Source organism: Anopheles nili, chromosome 3 (assembly GCF_943737925.1).
Source record: "Anopheles nili chromosome 3, idAnoNiliSN_F5_01, whole genome shotgun sequence".
Classification (NCBI taxonomy): domain Eukaryota; kingdom Metazoa; phylum Arthropoda; class Insecta; order Diptera; family Culicidae; genus Anopheles; species Anopheles nili.
The window spans coordinates 3,581,611-3,602,346 of NC_071292.1; the positions used below are offsets into that span (position 1 = coordinate 3,581,611).

At 44.5% G+C, this 20,736-nt stretch overlaps 5 protein-coding genes across 6 annotated transcripts; 1 reads left to right on the top strand and 4 right to left on the bottom strand.

Annotated features, from left to right (window-relative positions):
* Positions 1-4,398: 4,398 nt before the first annotated feature.
* On the bottom strand, positions 4,399-6,080 carry LOC128723372 (glutathione S-transferase 1-1-like). The gene is made up of 2 exons (XM_053817106.1): positions 5,962-6,080; positions 4,399-4,965 (listed from the first exon to the last, which is right to left on the bottom strand). Exons 1-2 carry the CDS (start codon positions 6,049-6,051, stop codon positions 4,399-4,401), a joined length of 657 nt encoding a protein of 218 aa, XP_053673081.1. The 5' UTR covers positions 6,052-6,080.
* Positions 6,081-9,710: 3,630 nt separating this feature from the next.
* Positions 9,711-11,689, bottom strand: LOC128723366 (serine/threonine-protein phosphatase 2A 56 kDa regulatory subunit gamma isoform-like). 2 transcript variants are annotated; one of them, XM_053817100.1, is made up of 2 exons: positions 11,512-11,689; positions 9,711-11,418 (listed from the first exon to the last, which is right to left on the bottom strand). In XM_053817100.1, the coding sequence occupies exons 1-2, from the start codon at positions 11,687-11,689 to the stop codon at positions 9,758-9,760; spliced, it is 1,839 nt and encodes a 612-aa protein (XP_053673075.1). In that variant the 3' UTR covers positions 9,711-9,757. The 2 variants fall into 2 exon arrangements, with proteins under 2 accessions (XP_053673075.1, XP_053673074.1); XM_053817099.1 differs by having other exon boundaries at positions 9,711-11,689.
* A 1,250-nt stretch (positions 11,690-12,939) lies between these two features.
* On the bottom strand, positions 12,940-16,066 carry LOC128727770 (zinc finger protein 850-like). The gene is made up of 3 exons (XM_053821712.1): positions 15,860-16,066; positions 15,622-15,774; positions 12,940-15,237 (listed from the first exon to the last, which is right to left on the bottom strand). Exons 1-3 carry the CDS (start codon positions 16,064-16,066, stop codon positions 12,940-12,942), a joined length of 2,658 nt encoding a protein of 885 aa, XP_053677687.1.
* Positions 16,067-16,549: 483 nt separating this feature from the next.
* On the top strand, positions 16,550-18,208 carry LOC128723367 (cell division cycle protein 20 homolog). The gene has a single exon (XM_053817101.1). It carries the CDS (start codon positions 16,550-16,552, stop codon positions 18,206-18,208), a length of 1,659 nt encoding a protein of 552 aa, XP_053673076.1.
* Positions 18,209-18,521: 313 nt separating this feature from the next.
* Positions 18,522-20,298, bottom strand: LOC128727773 (gastrula zinc finger protein xLCGF3.1-like). Its single transcript, XM_053821715.1, has 2 exons — positions 19,676-20,298; positions 18,522-18,856 (listed from the first exon to the last, which is right to left on the bottom strand). Exons 1-2 carry the CDS (start codon positions 20,214-20,216, stop codon positions 18,522-18,524), a joined length of 876 nt encoding a protein of 291 aa, XP_053677690.1. The 5' UTR covers positions 20,217-20,298.
* Positions 20,299-20,736: the final 438 nt, after the last annotated feature.

Consider the following 20,736-nt stretch of genomic DNA (forward strand, 5'->3'; position numbering starts at 1 on the left):
GAAGGATTCAAACAAAGGGATTCCACACCATGTGATTGTGCGTGGGGATATAGGAACTGCAAAGGCAACTGAAGCAAAGCAGAGAGATGCTGAGAATCTTGGTGTTGGAAAGAATTTTGATATAAGGCACAATACCCAGGAAAACAACGCATCCAAACAGGTTTCTCTTGGCAGTGGATTCAATGATGTACTCAAGACGGCCAAATCTCTGATTAGCTTGTCCCAAGAGCAACCCAAATCTACCGCTTCGAAGATAGCTACAAATCCGACAAATCTTCAAATCGCCCTACCGACACCGCCCATTATTTCGAAACCCAGCACTGCTCCGTTGCAAATGGCTCGATCTCATAGTGCCGCCACGATGGGCAATGTCGGTACGACAGCTCAACAAGGGTTGATGAAAGCTGTGGCCACCAAGCAAAGACAACCGTCGCCCACACCCAAGTTGGTGTCAAACTTAAAGCCCCAACCAACTACTTCCAAATCGTCGCCACTATCTCGTAGTCCTGTGATGATCCAAACGCCAATTCCAGCAACTAAAGCATCGTCAGTACCGGCTGCTAAGGGTACGCCCGCACCGACTAATGGTAGAACACCAACACAATCTGTAGTCCCGAAACCGACAGCGGCGTCACCTTCAATGCGATTTGTGTTTAGTGAAAAGATTGGATCTTCTCTACAATCTGCATCTCCATCACAGAAAACAGGTGTTGTTGACACCCCTAAATCGCAGCCGGCGGCTGTTGCGCGTTTGTCGACTCCTGGTCCTGCGAGTGTTTCCAAATCCATGCCGAAACCGAGCGTAATAGATAAACCTGGCCAACAGACCAAGCTCATCAATCCTGTCGCTGTGTCTAAATCGTCGGGCATACTCGGCATACAGCCAGGCAATGGATCTTCTGGATCAGCAAGTAATTCGGGAGTAGGACTTGCAGCGAAAGCGAATGCCGTACTTCCGAAACCAAAAATTGATTCTCGCCCGACAAAGATCACGACTTTGACGGCTTCACCCACGGCTCTGTTAGCGAAAGGATTGCCTAGTCCAACAAATAAGTTGTTGAATGCACAATCCACTCCTCCGGTCATGCCAGCAAAACCAATTCAATTTTCAACGACCACTGCTGCGAGCAATATTAGCAACAGAAAGGCGGGCCCTGCAGTCAAGATAACCCCGGTGGCGTTGCTTTCAACGTCCAGCATGACCGGAAAGCTTAGTTCTGCTCCGGGAGGACCAGTTTCTGGGATAAAAGCCACTACAGCAACCCCGGTATCCGTTGCCCAGCAGACTTCAACTTCAAAACCTACAGTATTGCTTTCCAACTCGAATCGCGTGTCGCCAGTTGTTCAACGAATTTCGAAGGGCGGCGTAAATGCTGTTGGAACGAAAGTCCCCACTCCATCTCCTGCTGGACTAAGCAAGCTGACTGTTCCACAGATGCCCAATTCCTCTACGATCACCACTAGCCCTACCCAGCTTAGTTTACAGCCGCGAGTTACTGAAACCCCGAACATTTCGACGGCATCAAGTATGACGATGATTCCAACGGCTAATATAATTTCTAAAATTGTCAGCAATAGCCCCAGCAACACTACTGGTGCGCGACCAACCGTAAGTTACAGCCTCGCAGACGGTGCCCGCAAAGATTTAGTTATACGCAAAGCGGTAGCATCACCTACCATGCGGCGGATAATACCGACATCCCAGGGTCCTCAGCAGATTATGATCAATAAACTACCTATAGCGTCAGGTGAATCGAGTGCTAAAACTAGGTAAGTATCTTCAGATTCAGAATTTCTAACATGAAATGGCCTAACCATCATGTAACTCTCACCATTCCAGTACCACGCCATCCTCCAGTATGGTGACTATTCCTGCAAACTCTATATCTACAATACGGGTAAAACCGAATCTACCGGTTGGAGGAATTATCCGTGTTGGAAATAACAGCAACATTACCACCGCGGGGTCAAGCATACAACCCACTTCGTCAAATAGTATGTTTATTAGAAAGCGTGGAATCGATGCTACTACGCTGGAAAATCTGAAAGCCAAAAATTCGGCTCTTTCGGTTTGGGATGTGCAGCAAAAAGCAACAGCTGGGTCGGCTTCAACCATAACTGGTGCTCCGACTATGAAACGCTCAAGACTCGAGGATATGGTAAGCTTATCGATAGAATAGGTCAATCGCCTAGGATGTTTTTAATTACAAGAAAAAAAATGATTGGTTTTGCAGAACGTATCAACTGTTTCCAGTACCCCTCCTATCGGCTCGATTTTCAATACGACAAATCGAGTGGTGACAGCAGTAGCGGGTGTACCAGTCAAGACAAAAAGCGTACCCTCTAAACCAACCAAAAAGGGTATAGATGACGGAAAGCTAGAGGCTAACTAAAATGAATTAACATGGTTTTTCTACGTTTCTTTGTTTTCGTTACAGATGAAATAGCCGATGTGGTAGTCCTCGAGTAATATAATTAATAGCTCATTTTTCTTGTTTATAATTTATATTTTTTGATAAGTTCTAACCCCTACACTTTGGCGGTTTTGTTCACATTTTATTGTGTGCAACTGTTGTACTTGCAACTGTTTGTATACCTTGAGGGAAGTTAACGAAAGGCTTGCCATTTGGCATAGAATCGTAAAGTCAAAACCAGTTCCTAAAATCTGCTGTTTTTGTTTTTACTTAAGCGGGGATTTCGAGGGTGCAGGATACTAAATTGTTGGATACTAAAATAAATCACGCAATAGCGTTGCAATCTTTTTCTTCTTAGGTGGCGTAATAACCATTGTACGGTTCCAATCTGGCTTGTAAGGGCTTTCTATGACTTTAAAATTTCGGATAATTGGTCGTTCATACGGAGGGTCTCAACGTAGCAATTTTTTTCGTTTCTTGAAAATTTTCTTCGTGAACGAAATTGAATCTTTGCTGAGAATTAAGCAAAAATGCAACGGGGAAAAGTGTTGTAAAGTCTAAATAGGAATAAGCATGCTAATGTAAGGAATATAACTAAGGGGGGGAGGGGGGGGGGGGGGTTTGCTATTGTATTGTACTGTACATTATGTCAAAATTTCTCTTTGAGGGAAATTCAACACGAAATTGGACTTTGTACATATTATGTTTCCATAGACGGACTAAAATTATTTATTTCATTACATTCAATATATTTATTTTATGGGTTCTAGCTAAGGTTATTTGCATTTGACATTGGTGATCTGATTTGTTTTATTCTTACACTTTTCGCATTGAATCCCCGTACAATACACCTGCTGGCAGGCTTAGTTAGGACCTTCGTTCATTTCTCAAAGACTTTCGTTTGACATATTTTCTCTGTAACCTGATAGTTTCATGATTGTGATTTTTCGTGACACATAACAAGAGAGAATCAACAGAAGATATTAGAAGAAGTATATGGAAAGCAAGTATTAAACAACTTGTTCAAATTAGCAATACGAAAAACGGACTGCATAGCTTATGAACGAAGGAAATGGAAAAATAAATTTCGTCTGTCCTTGTATCGATAAATCCTTCTGCGGTGTTAGAGAATCGCATTTTAAAGCTCGCTTAAACAAATTTCATATAAAAATTCATGCAAATGGTATATCTGACGCCGCTAGTATATAGTACATGAACTGAACTCATTTTTACGCACAAACTAATACAACGAGGAGTAGCCCATTGTCTTCCCCCGATGATGCTACAGCATAGTACGAAGAAACATTGTTTCCTGTAATGCTCGCAATTTAATGTGGCTGGTCTTGCGTGCCTTGTTTCAACTGGAATAGGAGAACTATTGCCGAAAACAGCAAGCACACGCCAGCAAACCCCCAACGGTTGTGTATAGAGAATCAGGAGACGAATTTAAACCGTGCCGTTTAGCGTTAAATGGGATAACTTCTTAATTGATGTGTTTCTTAGTATGAGGCGGTGTCCATTCGCTTACTAATTGATCGTATGGTGCTGTAGTGAACGCGTGGACCGCGAAATGGGTGTCAAGTATGAACAATTGCGGATAGGCACACGAGCAGAGAAATTGAATCTAAGTACAGCATGAAAGGTCGGGGCGATAAAATGAAAGGGTTGTTTTTATCCGTGTCTACTAGAATTTTCACTACTTCTGTACATATAGCGTGAATTTAAGTTGTGAATCTGATTGAAACGAATTTAATAAAAAGGGACAACCATGATATGAAATTAGATGTGTTAGTATTTCAGTTGAAAAGACGGCATTTTCGGGTTAATTTGTCATCAGTTTAAATCATTGAATATAATCACTAGCAGATGGTGCTGAAAAGGTGCAGTTTTATATTTGTGGTATCTAAATCTCGGTGCGTGTGTCCCAGTGGTTTTTACTCGATTCTAATAGCTTTTACTACAGCAAGTTCGCACATTGGCAATATTAGTAAGGTTCCTCAAGCTTCGATTTAACAGCGCCAGCGATGAAGCTGGCTCCCTCGCTGTTTTCCTCGAATCCGGGCAGATCCTTGCAGCGTTCGTACCACCCGCTTACATTCGGGTAGGGATCAAAGCTAACTCCAACGTGCTTCAACGTGGTCACATTAGCTAGGATGCAAAGGTCGGCTACGGTACAGTCCTCGCCAGCAACCCAATCGCTTCCATCCAAATAGGATTCCAGCTTGTCTAGCGCCTTGCCCACGCGATCTTTTATTTCCGGTGCAACAACGGTCTCCCCAGAGCGCAGCACGGACATGAGAATGTCACGTAAGGCTACGAATAATGTACCCGAATCGTAGAATAGCCGATGGTTGATGAGGCCTCGTTTTTTCGGATCATTCGGATACAAGGAGCATCCTGGCTTGTACTGCTCCGCCAAGTAGGCCACGATCGCCTTGGACTCCCACAGAATGTAATCCTCGTCGACAAGGGTCGGCACCGTATGCTCAGGATTGATCCCGACAAACTCGTCGGCCAAATGCTCGCCTGCGAACAAATTCACTATTTTCACCTGCAAAGAGATACACACACAAAAAGTGCAATGATAAACGAATTGATTATGCCAAACCAGAAAGCTCCACGGTATCGAAAAAGAATCTGATCCTTTGTTCAAGCGTCATCACTTCCACAACTGGCATGGATTACTGGACTGGCGTTCGTTATCTAAATAACCTCGATGAATCAGTATACTATCCTGACGTCGCAGCGGGCAAAATGTATTTCAATCAATGCGTAATGACACCCAACGACACGAAAAGACTCAAATGATGTCGTGCTCGTTTAAAATCGATAAGGACGTACGGAAAAATTTTTCCGACAGCCGGCCTCTATCGCCAATGCTGTTGATTCTGCTTTGGTTAGACCAAGATAATACATAAATCATCACCCACCGCTAAAGTCGTCTAGCATTTGTTTGAATTCTTTACGAAATCAATAGCTTAGCGGAGTCAGAGCCAACAGAATCGATCTAGTCCCTGTGGAAAATGATTTGTACCGGTTGGAGGTAAATGGCGATTCCTGGCAATGATAGGAGAACTTTTTTTGCTTTATGCGAAAGGATTTCCTCGACCCACGTGTTTTATTGGAACTCTTCAAATCCGAACAGCTGTATCACGACATCCAACAGCCTTCCACTTAACTTTCCTGCGTGTTGCGGACATCGGTAAAAATTAATCATGGGAAAATGTTGCTAGCCTTTCAGATGTTCCAAAACGCGTTTAAAATAGACACAATGGAAAACACGCGAGATGCAGGGTGACAATGAACACATGTGAAATGGCCATGACTCAAGATAAAGCAAAGAATGAGGTAAACGTTTGAATGAAAACCCAAAAATCAGGTAAAGAGGGTTTTCAATAATTACGACAGACTATTGTACTGATTTTGAATAATATACATTATGTGGAAAGTAGTTTAAAGGGTAACCCTGGAAAAATTATCTGTTGTCTGACGAAACTAAAACATTCGTTAAAGAAACTGGGCACAGCTCCAGGACCTGTGTACGTACTTCTGCATCGAGGTCGAGATTCCGCAAAACCAGCAAAGCCGACCGAGAAGGCGGCGAGCCAGGAAAATGGTACAGTATCAACGGAGCCATCACAGGTTTGCTCGAAGATGGACACACCAGCAGGCAAGGATATGCCTGTCCTAATCACAAGAACACTCCACACAGACTGTGCCAAAGCCAGCTCGTAGAACGCGCGTGACCACATGCTTGCTGCCTTAACCCAACGGCGAACTTTTTCCCAGTAATTAAGCCACCGGAACGGCAATGATGACACATCGTTCGTCAAATATGCACAGGGCTTCCGACCACGCGGTACCGTGAGGTACTTTTTACGTCTGTGACCGCCACTATTGAGAAATGGGTCCATCACACGAAAGGCCGTAATTACAATAGTGTTAAAATTTATAAATCTGTCAACTTCTGTCTCTTCTGTCTTCTGTCGTTCGATTGGCTAGATTTCTGCATGCAAGGATTGTTCTCTTAGTCTTGGTTTTTTGTCTATATGAGCTTACGAACAAACATTGTTGGTATCACTGACGATTCATTTCCACTATCCAATCAGTTCGTTCATAAAAGTACAATTGACCACGTGACTCATGGTGACGAAAAATAAGTTTAAACCCGACACTATCGCGCCGGATCCAGAAGAATGATTCGCCATTGTTTTTTTTTGTTTGCTCCACCATTGGCTTATCATTCCACTCAGGCCGCTCAGCAATTGATTCGCTCTCTTCTCCGATAGGCGGACCATTATACTCTCTCACTCCATAACGAGTCGTTTTCGGGGAGGTACAATGTGTGGGTGGTATCAATTGAACGTGAGAAGCAACAGCCTACTAGTTGTTCTGCGACCCTGTTACCAGCAAAAATCGGACTGAACGATTTGGCTTCGCGCTGTGGAAGAGCAAAATTTGCAATTTGAATGAAAGGCGGCGCGCTTGGGCAAAAATCAGTAGCTGCTCGCAGTCGTTCAACATCCATGTTAAAACTGTTGTTGAGCACCGTTTTGAGAGCGTAATTTATAGAAAGGAATATAATCCTTATTGAAAATTGATTCATTATTATACGAAAAATAGGGACATACGGTTTTTGGTTTGCAAACCCTTACTTACTTCTAGTCACGGATTAATACTGGAGAACTAAAACCTTGGTAAAGCAGGAGAATGAGAATGATGCATCTTTGCGTTTTGAACAACAGCATTGAGCATAACCTGTTGAGGTTTCTTTCGAGTGGCACGTGCCACAGACGGATCGAACAGCGAGTTGTTACAATGGGTGGAGGCATAGAGGAAGCTGTTATGTCCCCTCTGAGAGTAGCCCAGTTGCAAGCTTAATTGAGTAGCAATTTGACTGTCGCAACCAAACGACCGATCCAGCAACATTCAGCACTTTTTTTTACGATGATGGATGCTGCGAACAAACGAGCGGGAGGGGTCGATGGGAGCCCGCCAACGAAAACAAAGCGTGGAGAAACATCCCTTATGTAGGCACACACGTAAGGGAGGAAAATGAAGGTCAATGCCGGTCAGCTGTGCCATCTACTCATTCGCCATCGTCTCACACAACCAAATTAGCGCTTCCACACGCGTTTCGTACACTGAGTCCGCCACAGTCGTGACTCGATCATATCGGAGCGTTTCAGGGAATAATCAGAAACATCATTATGCATTAGCACATCCACCACCCGAGGGGGGTTTTTGGTGATCGTTAGACTTTACGCTACACGTTTCACCGATATACCGGTCGAAGGTGTTGCCGCCAATAGCGATCGAATTGACCTATCTCATAAGCATCAGGGGACACACATTTCGGATGATAAAAGCTTGGGCTTGGGATCAATGGAGCCGCACGACCGTCGTTGCCCAGGACATACTCACCTGTCGTACACGGAATAAGGATGCTTACAGGTATGTTTTGCTTTTTCTCCATTGTTGCTTAGTGTTACTTTGTATGATACTTTTATTAGTGTAAAATGCTAACAGTTATGTTACCGTTGACACGACTACGCCTCAACGCCTTCGTTATATTCGCCTGCATTTAGTGCCGTCAACATGCTTGCAATGTAACATTTACTTAAGACATCAAGCGGCCGTGCAAAGTTTTCTGTTTTCCATCCTTCGCTTCTGTCGGTCAAACTGTGGGCCATTGCTTCGCGAGCTTGATCTTTGTTTGCTTTTTCTATATGACCCTACATAGCCCTGCTTTAGAACCGAACCACCTGCATTCAACAGTCGCACCTAGCGCGTTTTGCATTTCCAATTCTTTATACTTTCATCGTCTAATATATTCATTTCAGTTCCATATTTTGCCCTCGGATAAAAGCCCTGTTTTCCACTGTGTGTGTGTGTATACGCTACCCGCTTACGGATCTATTGGAATTAGTGTACTTGCTGTGTATCGCTCTGCCTGCGGGCGTGTCTGTTTGGTGGCACCCCATCACTCCATTTTGCGCAATTATTGTTACCACTTACTGCCTATTTTGATAAGTAACCACTCATCGTCACCTCAGGTGTGTTGCCGTCTTACTCCTGGCATTGGCCCAAGGCGCGCAGAGCGCTGCGAAAGAAAACTGCACCGAACATCAGCGATAGAGAACGAGATAGTGATGGGAGAGTAAAAATAAACCTACACAAAAATGTACATATTTATGCACACCCGAGAGAGTTGTTCAATAAAATAAATACACCGTGCGGCCATCGCGAAAACCCACCCTCCGGCAACCTCCGGATGCCGATGGAGCCTTCCGGATCGATCAGAGCTGCAGTGGGAGGAAGCCATGCCCTTGCCCTTTGCCTTCTCTCAGCGGGTCTTAATATGTAATCTTTGTTCGTGCGTTGCTACAATAATACGCCACATGGAACGGAATGAAAGATAAACGGGAGCAAAGATTAATATCAAAAGATTTCAGCGGTTTGGGTTGCATTTGGTTTGACGAAGGAATTCGTGTTAGTTAAGAGACACCTTTATCATCGAAACAACTAAATAACAATTCATCCTTAAACGATAGCTTAACTTAGCGCGCGCGGCCTAGTACGGGGAACCTTTTCCATCCTTTGAGAATGCGAACGCTTCCGTTTCCGATATTGCAACGAAAGCTTCTTTCGCTTCCAACCTACCGTCATCTCGTGGTCGGTGGTCTCTTACCGCTAAATTTTTTTCTCTCAATCGCTCCTACTACTAATACCCTTCCGCTGGTAGGGACGAGATAAGAAGCAAACGGTACAACGCTGCCATCTAGCCTAATCACCGACAAAACCCTATATTCCGGCCAACAAAGACGTTCTCCCGGTATCCTGTAGATTCCGAATGCACTCGCTTGCGTCCGCTACCGTGCCTCCTATCATTACCTATAATGATTTTCTTCTCATTCGAAAAGTTATTGTGCTTGCGTAACTTTTGTGTGCATTCATTCTTTCTGCCAAGTTCCCTCTAAAAGCATCACGTGCACACGTTGAATGCAATTTGCTTGGGAAGAGAGTAAAGCTGTGTAACAAATAGATCCTTTCGGTCTTGGTAGAAATATACTGTACGGGATGGATCGATCGCGCTGCTGTTGGAGGGAACTAATCAAACGCATTCACAGAATCGTACGTTCAATTCAGCTGTTACAGACGTACTTTAATCATTTGTTCTGCTAGAGATTATCCAACCAAGAGTTTGGTGTGGTGCAAATGAAACAACACCAAAGGACACACATTCGCATTATCGTTTGCTCTATTTAAATTTAGTAGAAACGCATCGAAATGGAAGTAGAGGATGTATGCGCGCCGCCGAGCCGACTTTGCAGCGGCTCTACTTAAGAGCTGTGCTGTATCGATCGCCGATCGTACACCGACGAAGAAGATGACGCTGCAGCGGACGAGGATGTCCGGATGCTTCCCAGTTCTGCCGTTCCGTTAAGCTGGCGTTGCTGGTGGAAGTTGCTGTTTATTCGGTTTCCGGGCTCCCTGTTGTCCAATGTTAGCTTGCTGTTTAGAGCTGCCAGATCCTCCATCTGCTGCCAGAGCGTTTCTCGCTGGGCGAGCTTTTCTTGCTCCGTTTCCTGCTCCGCCTGATACTTCTGGTGGCAATCGTCAAAGAGCAGCTGGTTCATCTCCATGAACAGCTTGATCGCATTGTAGATCAGTCCGTGGATCGTTTTGTTCCAGTGCGATTTGCTGTTGCTGTAGAGCGCCGGGAACATGATCGGCATGATCACTTTGGAGTTCTCCGTTATCAGCGACATGATGTATTCATTGTTCCAGTAGTAGAGCGCTCGCTCGGCCACCTGAAAGTGTGGGCTCGAAACGCACTTGGCTATCTGACGAAACAGCGGCTCCATCACCTTCTGAAATTCGGCCGGTTCGATGACGTCCAGGATTTCTTCGAGCTCGTTCAAAAACATTACCTCCTTGGGACTGTGCGTTTTCGGCCAAAACTTGAGCAAACACTTGATGACCGGTTGCGTTAGGCTGGCGTCTTTCTCGAGAAATTGCACCACGGCGTACGCCAGCTGGGGATGGTACACAGACAGACTCTTCACCTTGTGTAGCGGCAGGAGCACCTTCAACAGGAATTGCTTGTGTTCTTCTTTCAGCGGCAAGGCAAACCCGTTGATAATACTACCCAGGATCTCGAGCAGTTCCGCGATCCCGTTGTGGTGCTCCGTTTCGTAGATGAACTTGTAGAATATGTTGTTGATCTGCTTCCGGATGAAAGCGCGCAGTCCGAGAAATTTCCCGTACACGCGATGCAGCACCGTCTTGAGGAAGTCTCGCTCACGCGGATCCTCCGAATCGAAGAGCTCGAGCAGATTCAAAATAAAGCTGTGATCAATGTACCGCTTCGCCACGTTCGGCTGGAAGTCGGGTGACTCTAGAAACCGCATAAACAGCTCGTAAACGAACTGCAGATGGGGCCACGACACCTCGAGCGTCGGTTCGTCCTCTTCCGGATCAAACTCGGCCCCGTTCGGGTTGGATGACGGGGGCAGCGTACGGAACAGGTTGATCGCAACCATGTTGAACGCCTCCGGGTAGATGGATTCCGTGATCACGTTGCTCTGGTTGTTCAGGTGTTCGACAATCTCCTGCAGTGCGCACCGCTTAATTTCCTTGTACTTGAGGTCATTGAGTGGCTCGGAAAAGTCAAACAACACGCAACATTGGCGCAGCTTTTGGATGAACAGCTCCTCCCGGTCGGCCGGGTTGGCTTCCTTCAGCGGGGGCAGCGTTTCGATCTCGTTGTACTTCGGGATGATCAACCGGCCGCTGGCACTGCTGGGCCGCTTTTCCAGGCTGCTCAGTGGTGGTTGCGAAGGACCATACTGTTTGCTGTTATGCCCGTTGCTGCCGCTAATACTATTATTGTTGTTGCTGCCGCTGGAGTTGCTGTTACCTAGAGACGCGATCGCTGACGCTGAGGTGATGTTAGAATTTAGGCTGTTGTTGTTAATTGCATTATTATTATTAGTATTGCCAATCGCAATGCTGCCATTCGCTGCGGTCGCCAGCGCTACGCTGCCACCACTGCCGTTGCCGGCGGTGCCACTGATATTGATGCTGTTGTTGTTTGCGCCATTGCCCCCATTCGTGGCTGTGCTGGTTCCGCTGTGCCCCGTTGGTGCGCCACCAGTCCCAACTCCAGCTCCGGTCCGATCTGATCCGGTTCCCGTCGATAGTCCCGTTCCACTTGCTGCCACCGTGACAACACTATTGCTGCTGGCCCCATTCTCATCGTTCAGTGTCATCTTGTGGCTTCTGCTTGAATTGCCGAGATTATCGCACGCTTTCTCTTTCTCGCACGCCTTGTTCACTGTGCTTGGACGCTCTGACTAGTGGTAATGTGACTATTATGATTGATGCCGTCGCTGCAGCCAGCTGCTGCGGTAACTCGTTACGATATCGCGAAAAAAACTCGGCTCTGGACTGGTCTAATTTTTCGCTCTCGGGAACGTCATTTGTTTGCAGTCGGCATGCTTCCTACACCGCGATCTTTTCAACCCGGGTTCGTTCGTCACTGCTTAAGCTCGCGCCCTATGTTGGCTAATTGTCTCACTCAATGCACTTGCCGCGATGGACGGACCAACCAACGGAATCGTCGTTTAAGCACAGCGTTCTGATCAGGCCCCAATCGATTGACGATTGTCGTCAATACAGTTGCACCGCTAGTTTCGCAGCACTACTGTTTCTTTTTTCTTCACACCCCTGTGACCGGGACTCCGCGATAGTGACGGCACGGCCGCACACACTACGCACACGTACTATGCCGCACAGCAATGGCACATTCGAGAAAGACACAAAACTACGGTTATATTATGATGCCGATCTTGTGCAAGCGGTTAGCACTTGAGCCTTTCGATGAATTCGAGTCTGCCACACAGACTGTGCGGAATTCCTCGCTCTTGAAACTAGGTTTGTCAATCTGTTTCAGGTACTCTAGGGAGTGGGTTTGTACAAGCACTTTTATCGAACCGGACGCCACGAAAGAAACGGCGTGGAAAGTACAAGCAAGAGGATGAAGTTCAACTAAGCTGCCTCACGTAGTTTATGCAAGCTCGTAATATTTGGAGCACGAAGCGGATTAAAGAATACAGATCGTATTATCTTGCATTACAATTGAGTACAACCAAGAAAAGAAAACACTCAAAAAATGACAGCAGGCCTGACTAAACTTTGACAGTTTTACGGAATAGTCGTCACTATTGCCATCTCCTTTTGGCACACTCAATGCAGCCATATGGATTGTTCTTTTATTCTCTCCGACTGTATATGGTATACTCTCTCTCGCTTGCTCGTAAGCAACAATTTTGTTTGTAACATTCCGGTAGTAGAATCGCAAGCCATGTTTAGCACTCCAGATTCAAACGTTTATTTCGTCAAGCATGCATACATTTAAATAGTCCGGTCGTTTATGTTTAAAATTGCGTTTTATTTTAATACAATACAAAAATAATCTACACTGATTTGCTGGCATCAATGTCTCAAACACAAGTGCGTCCTATCGTTCAGAAGTCTTTTCTTCCACGTTATGTTTCTGCATATGCAAAGAGAGCTCTCTTTTGCGAATGTACGATACCGGACATAAATTGCATTTAAATGGCCTTTCGCCTGTATGCGCCGACATTTCATGTCGCTTTCGATCGATAAAATGAGAAAACGTTCGATGACAGTATGAGCACTCAAACGGGCGTTCTCCGGTGTGCACTCGCTGATGAATCTTGAGTTTCTCGGATACAGCAAATTTCTTGCCGCAAAGCTTACACTCAAACAACAGCTCTGTTGAATGAAGCGCTCGTCGATGGCGCTTCAAGAGCCCTTTGGCTCCGAACGAATCTCCACAGACGTCGCAAACGTACTCTTTTTTCTCATGTGTCTGCATATGAGCCTTCAACCGAGAACGAACTTGAAATGATTTATTGCACTGTGGACACACGAAGTTTGGTGGTCTTCCCTCATGAACAGTCCCGACGTGTATCTTCAATTTGGGCCATCTATCAAATTTTTTATCACACTGCTTACAACTATATTCCCGTGGCACGAACCGCTGAAATCTATGCCACATCAACTTTGCAAGCGTTTGGAATGGTTTACAGCAACCAGGACATACATTCGTATCCATGTTACGCTCATTTTCATTTTCCCTTCGCTGTCCATTGTGCTCTTCCCGTGCGTGCTCCAACAGAGATTCCTCATCCGTAAATGTAACCTTACACTTTGAAAAACAGCAATGATACCACACCAGATGGCCGACTTTATCTAGCCCGGCTTCCTCAACCGAACGATGCAGTTGCAACGCTTCCAGTACTCGCGGATCAGATTCTGCAACAGTTGCTTCTGGATTGTCCACACGTTCATCACTCTCCAAATTGCGGTCAATGCTATTATTGGCATCTACAATTAGGCGCGAGAGATGATTCGGAGCTGTTTTCAAATGCTTCGCTAAGCAAAACTTTTTTGAAAATAACAATCCACAAAGTTTGCAGATGAACAAATGCTTCTTAGCACGACGGATTAACTTGTGCAACGTTAGACCACGTTCAAAATCAAACGTTGCGTAACATATCTCACACTGTTGACCGCAATTTTGCCCACTCGACTCGAACGGCAAGTAATGCTCCATCTTGGAATGCAGCTTAAGCTCGGTAAGATTTTCAAAATATTTGCGACAACCGCAACAACAAACTCCGCGTACACTCAACATAATGTAGTTATTATACTCTGTTTCTCCCGTAATAAATCGTGCATCTGGCATAGGAATGCACCGGACGATCTTCGACCGGTAGGTAACTTTTTCGGCCAACAGTTTTTCCAGCTGCTCTACCACATCGGGTTGTTCAAGTTCAACAAAAGCCGTCGATCCTATCATTTCAATACCGGCTTGGTGCAATTTATCAATCTGTAACTCACGGTGTCGTTCGTTATGTGTCTGATGGTAACACAAACTCTCCTTATTCAAAAACGATTCATTGCAAACCGTACAAAAGAAAAGTTGCCGGCTGGTGAAGAAGCAGAGATGCTTCACAAGTTCCATTTCGTCGCTAAAACGCACTGCACATAAACTGCATGTTCGATCGTCTACAACATTTTCCTCAATTGGATGAAATTTTTTACCATGCTCCACAAACAGCGGGTTCGAGAAGGACGTGTAGGAACAGCCACAGCATCTCAACCCTCGGAGACGTACATACTTGAAAGTATCGAACGTGCGCTGCGATGCAATATATATGTCTTGCACATTTAGTCCAGCCTCATCTAGTTCATATGAAATAGTTTCGCTAGATAATATTTCCTCGAACTGCACCCGGTAACGGTGCATTATACGCGGATCCGTTGCGTTCAAAGATTGATCATTATCGGGCTGTGTAGTGGACTCATCTGTTTCGAACGTTTCCGCTGGATCTTCGTTACAGTATTCCTCCAAATAGTCTTCGTCACCATCATTACTTCCATTACTATCATCTGCAGCATCATCAGGGTCCAAAACTTCTTTAGAATCCGTGTGGGTGCATTTCAGCAAATGATTAAACAGCTGTCCTCGCAGATTGTAAAATTGATTACATCGCAAGCACACGTAAATCTTGCTGGACTTAAATTCTTGTATATGTCGTTCCAACTGCTTGTCAGTAGAAAATTTGTAGAAACAAATCGGACAATAATCACCACAGTCGACGATATCGACAGCGTGTATCGTTCCCGAATGCTGCAAAAGTTGTTTACGGTTCTGCGCGACAAAGCTACAGCCACAGCAACGTTCCCCTATTACTTCTAGCATACGGTACTGTTCGTACAATACGTTCTTAACAATAACATCATCACAAGGCATGTCAAACTGGCGTGTAATTTTACATTCTGTCATTTGCCGTTGCTTCTCATGTACATTTGGTGGAGAATTATTCAATTCAACCATGAAACCAGTGACATCATCTAGGTCATCATTTGTTGCAATGTGATCTGCATCTTGTTCGCTTTCAAACTCGTTGCCAAACGTTGCATTATCGGAGTCACTTTGCTCGAGATATTCGACAAAATACTCACACTCGAATTCTGCTGGTTCTTCTACCTGACCGTCTTGGATGACTTGCTGTACATTAATTACTTCTTTAGAGTGAACGTTTTGTCCCGTATGTGCTGCTTCTACTGCTTCATCTGTATCGGTAGGCTCATTTGTATTTTGCCGTACTTCTTCCTGTGCTATTTGACTATCCTCGCTATCCTCGTCCTCTTGTTCTTGTTTGAGCAAGCACCCGGAATCACGAATCTCTTTCTGTATTGTATAGGCCGCTTGTATCTTGTTCCAACAGTTATTGCAAATACTTTGCTTAACATACTTAACCTATAAAACCAAACAAAACAATCATTACACTCCATGAAGCCGACATTTAACGAATTATAAGAAAGGAATTAACCCTGAATGTTACCTTAATACAGGCAACTTGCTCGACAATTGTCGCTATCGACAATGAACTCTCTGCATCTATGAGCGTAGAAAGGTGAAGCAAACCACTATTCGGCTCCTTATTGCATATGCAGCAATACAGCTTGCTGATGCGCCTAACTTTTGAATGATTTTTTGTAGTCTTGGCTGTGGGTTTAGAAACTTTACGGCGTTTTGAAAATCCTCCCATTATAAATGATTTTTATTTCCTTGTCACCAAATCCCGTCTATAACTCGCAACTATACGCGTAGAGTAAACAACGTAAATTGTCAAAACTAAGGCTGAACCACGAGCAAGATGTTTTAATGCAAGCTGGCATATGCAAACATTAATTTTAACGAAGAAAAGCAGAATAATTTCTGCTTCAATCAGAATATTATTTTTAAAACATTCGATGGAAACATGAAGTAGCATTAATTGCCACAAAATTTTAATCAAAAATCGCACACAAACGATTGAATTTCTACGATCATGTCTGAATCTTGGCAACCACTGTCATTGATATCTCACTTCTGGCATTTCTGGGCTGCATTGAATTTTAAACACAACGGACGGCTGTTGAGTAATCTTAGCTTGGTAATAAAACTAACATATTTCGCATTTATTATATATTTATTTACCCAAACATAATTTTCTCTACTACCAGAACTGAAAGTAAATCAACAGCGTTCAATGGCGCAGTTCAGGTACTTGAATGAAATGAACAGCTTGATTGCAATGGACGGCGAAATTACGAAAGGACCTGTCCCACGCTGGCAAAAAAAGCTTGATTTATCAGCTACATCTTCAAGTTTTAACACCAGCGCACTGGCAAATACTTCTGCACGTCAGAAGTTATCCATTTCTTTATCTGGTAATGCAAACAATACCCTCCATTTGTCGTCTAACAACATAGCATCAAAGACGCCGCGAAAGAATGGCGGAAAGACAACGGCGTCCTCGGCTAAAAAAACATCACAAACTCCTAGTAAGGCAGGTGGTAGCGTTGTTCAAAATCAACCTGGCGGAGGAGATCGTTTCATTCCGAGCAGAACAGCAACAGACTTCAACCTGGGTGCTTATATCGTTAAGCAAGGCACTGGCGGTAGCGATGAAGAAACAGAAAACGAAGAAGCAGGAGGAGGAAGTGTTGCGAACCCTTCAAGCCCTAAGCGCGAAAATGAACGGATGAAGAATCTGACGGAGGCGATTCGTGCATGTGATGTTAGTAACAAGCGGCTGCTATCTTACCGGATTAAGGCCCCCGCACCACCTGAAGGACATGTAAACCCACTGAAAGCAATATACTCCGTCAAGACACCTATGTCCACGAAGAGCGGCAGCCGTTATATCCCGAATGCGCCGGAACGGATCCTTGACGCGCCCGAGATCATGAACGACTATTATCTGAACTTGATGGATTGGAGCCTGGACAACGTGATAGCCGTAGCTTTGGGAGCTTCCGTGTACCTCTGGAATGCAGCAACCGGTACCATCGAAATGCTATTTGAAAACGAAGGAAACGATCACGCTTGTTCGCTGAGTTGGATCCACGAGGGGCACATACTGGCAGTGGGTACAAGTGCAGGAACAGTGGAGTTGTGGGATTGTGAACACGTCAAGCGACTACGCGTAATGAATGGTCATTCGGCGCGAGTTGGCGTTCTCGCTTGGAACTCGTACGTTCTGTGTTCGGGTAGTCGCGATGGCACGATCGTGAATCATGATGTACGCACACGCCAGCACAATATCGGTGTCATGCAAGGGCATACGCAGGAGGTTTGCGGTCTGAAATGGTCTCCTGATGGTAAATATCTCGCCAGTGGTGGAAACGACAACCTAGTGCATGTTTGGTCTGCAGCCAACGGAGCACCGCATGCTACTGCCGAACCGTTACACGTGTTCAATCAGCACCAGGCAGCCATTCGCGCACTAGCCTGGTGTCCATGGCAACCGAACATTCTCGCCACCGGAGGTGGTACAGCCGATAGAACTATAAAATTCTGGAACGCGGTAAACGGTCAGTTACTCAACTCGGTGGACACCAAGTCGCAAGTGTGTGGACTATTATTTTCGAAGACCTACAAGGAAATAATATCCGCTCATGGGTACGTGAATAATCAGCTGTCTATCTGGAAGTATCCCTCAATGACGAAGCAGGTCGATTTGTTGGGGCACACGGGTCGTGTGTTGCAAATCGCCATGTCGCCAGATGGAAGCACTGTCATGAGTGCAGGGGCCGACGAAACATTGCGTCTTTGGAACTGTTTCGCTCCAGATCCGCTCATGACGAAGAAAGAGAAGTCTGGTATTCGGGAAAAGCCAAGTTTGCTGAAGCAAAGTATGCGATAGAAATAAACCGTGTGTAGAAACAGTTAAAAAGAAAAAAACGAGATGAAATAGAATGAAACCAGTGCTATTGGTTTCGTGCGTGTGCCGAATTGTAAGGCAAATAGACTGACATGTGTGTAATAGTATAAGATTTTTTTAGCATGGGTTTTATGTAAAAGTTTTATTCGACCGCTGTATTCATTGTATTCATTACATGTAAAATGTTTTGCAGAACCGTTAATAAAATTGTGATTATTTTAATTAATTGTTTTTAGCTGAATTTTAATACGACTAACATATATTTAATACGTTATTGTAAAAATGAAAAAAAAACCTAAACTTGTTCATGAATTTTTTTCTGGTGCAACCTCATTTCTCTCTTTCGTAAAAATCCCAAACTGCAGATTGGACAAGTATGAGGCTTTTCTCCAGTGTGCGCTGCCCGCTCATGCCGTTTACGATCTGTTCCATGAGAATAGCGTTTCTTACATCCTTCAAAACGACAAAGGAACGGCCTCTCCCCGGTATGGCTTCGTTGGTGGATATCTAGCGATTCTTTGGTGCGAAATAGCTTCTTACAGTAGCTACACTCATAAGGTTTATTCTCCATGTGCACGTTACGGAAGTGCCGTCGCATTAAAGGCTCATCGCGGAACATCAATGTGCATCCTTCCGCCGAGCATGGATAGTTTTTAATTGGTTCATGCACACGTCGGTGCTTGTTAAGCGTAGTACGGGAAACGAAATCTTTTCCACAAGTTTCGCACGAAAACTCTGGTTTGAGACTAAGGTGCTCTCGTATTTGATGTTCTCGTAATCCGGACGCTTTCATAAAAGCTCGACCGCACTGGTGACAGCTTTGTTTCGGCAAAGTTAATTTGTACGTGCGATGCCTCTTTACTTTTTCCTCGGAGTCAAAGGCGCGTTGGCATATGGGACAGACCAGATTCGGCAACACCTCCGACGCATGCTCAGCTAGCTTTCCTTCATTTTCCTTCCTGCGTCCCTTATGCGTCTCCTGAGCGTGGTCAAGCAGTTCCTTTTCACTGGCGAATTCTTCCTTGCACCGCGTAAAACAGCAACAGTAACATTCAACAACATTTGCTTCTTCGGGAATTGATTCTCCTTCTAGAAAAGGGATTGTTATACCAATTCTATCTGCATGCTGTCTATTGTGATAGAAGTGAGCGATACGCAAATGTTTCAGAAGCATATACTTTCTATCGAAGAGCATTTTACACTGATTGCATTCAAACAGAGGGTTTAGATTCTTACGATCTTCTTCATGTAACATCTGCTGCTGCCTAGAGGTAAATGTTTGCATACAAATTTTACATTCAAGTTGATTCGATGGTTCTTGTTTGTCCCGGTTTAAGTTTCGATGCATTTCGTTGGTGTGCGATTCGAGGCATTTCATGTATAAGCCGCAGGCACAGCATCGTTCCCCGCTAAAGTGATACTCGCGATATAGATGATATTCTCGCGTGCTTTTGATAAACTTAGAATCTGGCAACATAAGCGGAATTGCGTTGTGCGAGGACGGTAGTTTTCTTTTGAGCGTGTACGGATCGGGATGTTCCGCCACCAGTTTCATATCGTTTTGTTCGAGATGGTGGCTTTGTTTCATGTGCAGCATTAAATGGTCATGTAGGTTAAAGGCTTTCTGGCATATAGTGCATAGGAATATATCGTTATACGAATAGTACTGGATGTGTATCTTAAGAGCTTCTTCTTTGGCAAACTTTTGATAACATGTGGGGCACGTGTACCTGCTATCGGGAAAGTAATCTTGTGAATGTTGCTCTTTGGCGTGAATCATTAATTCATCACGCGTATTCGCAATATGTGCACAACCGCAACAACGCTCTCCTCTGATTTCTAAATACTCGAAATTTTCAAACTCTATCCGGTTGGCTATAAGCTTGGCAGAGGGCATCTTGAATGGTAAATTTTCTTGTAGCTTCATATACTCCTGCAATTCATCTGTTTCTTCCTCATACAGTTGGTCATTGAGTTGCTCAGTAAGCATCTCGTCATCGCCTTCATTTTGCAAATCGCTGGAAAGCGATTCATTAAACGAACTATTCTTCAGACCAGCTTTTATTTCGTCCTTGAACTCATCCAGATATTCTAAATCGTAGTCCTGTTCGCTGAGGTGTTGATCCTGTATCTCAATTGATCTGCAATTTTCATATTATGATTAGTTATTCTATTAGGATATACAGGCGTAACATTAACATACTGCAGAATGGTAGGAATAACGATTTCATTTGCTCGAATTTGCTCTCGCAGTTGGTAACTCTTCTCTAATGCTTTTGAACATTCTAAGCAAACGTGCTTCGAACGGTCGTCCTCTAATGTGATCTAGAAATGGTTAGAAAATTAAATGGATTCAATTTTAGCGGCTACATAGGCGACGTTTTGCTATTACCGTAACATTGGCCAAAATTCGCATCATATCTGCGACGGTTGAGGCTGTATTATCGTTATTGAGGCTCATTGAAATGTGTAACGCACGACGGGTTGTTAGCAACTTATCACAAATTCGA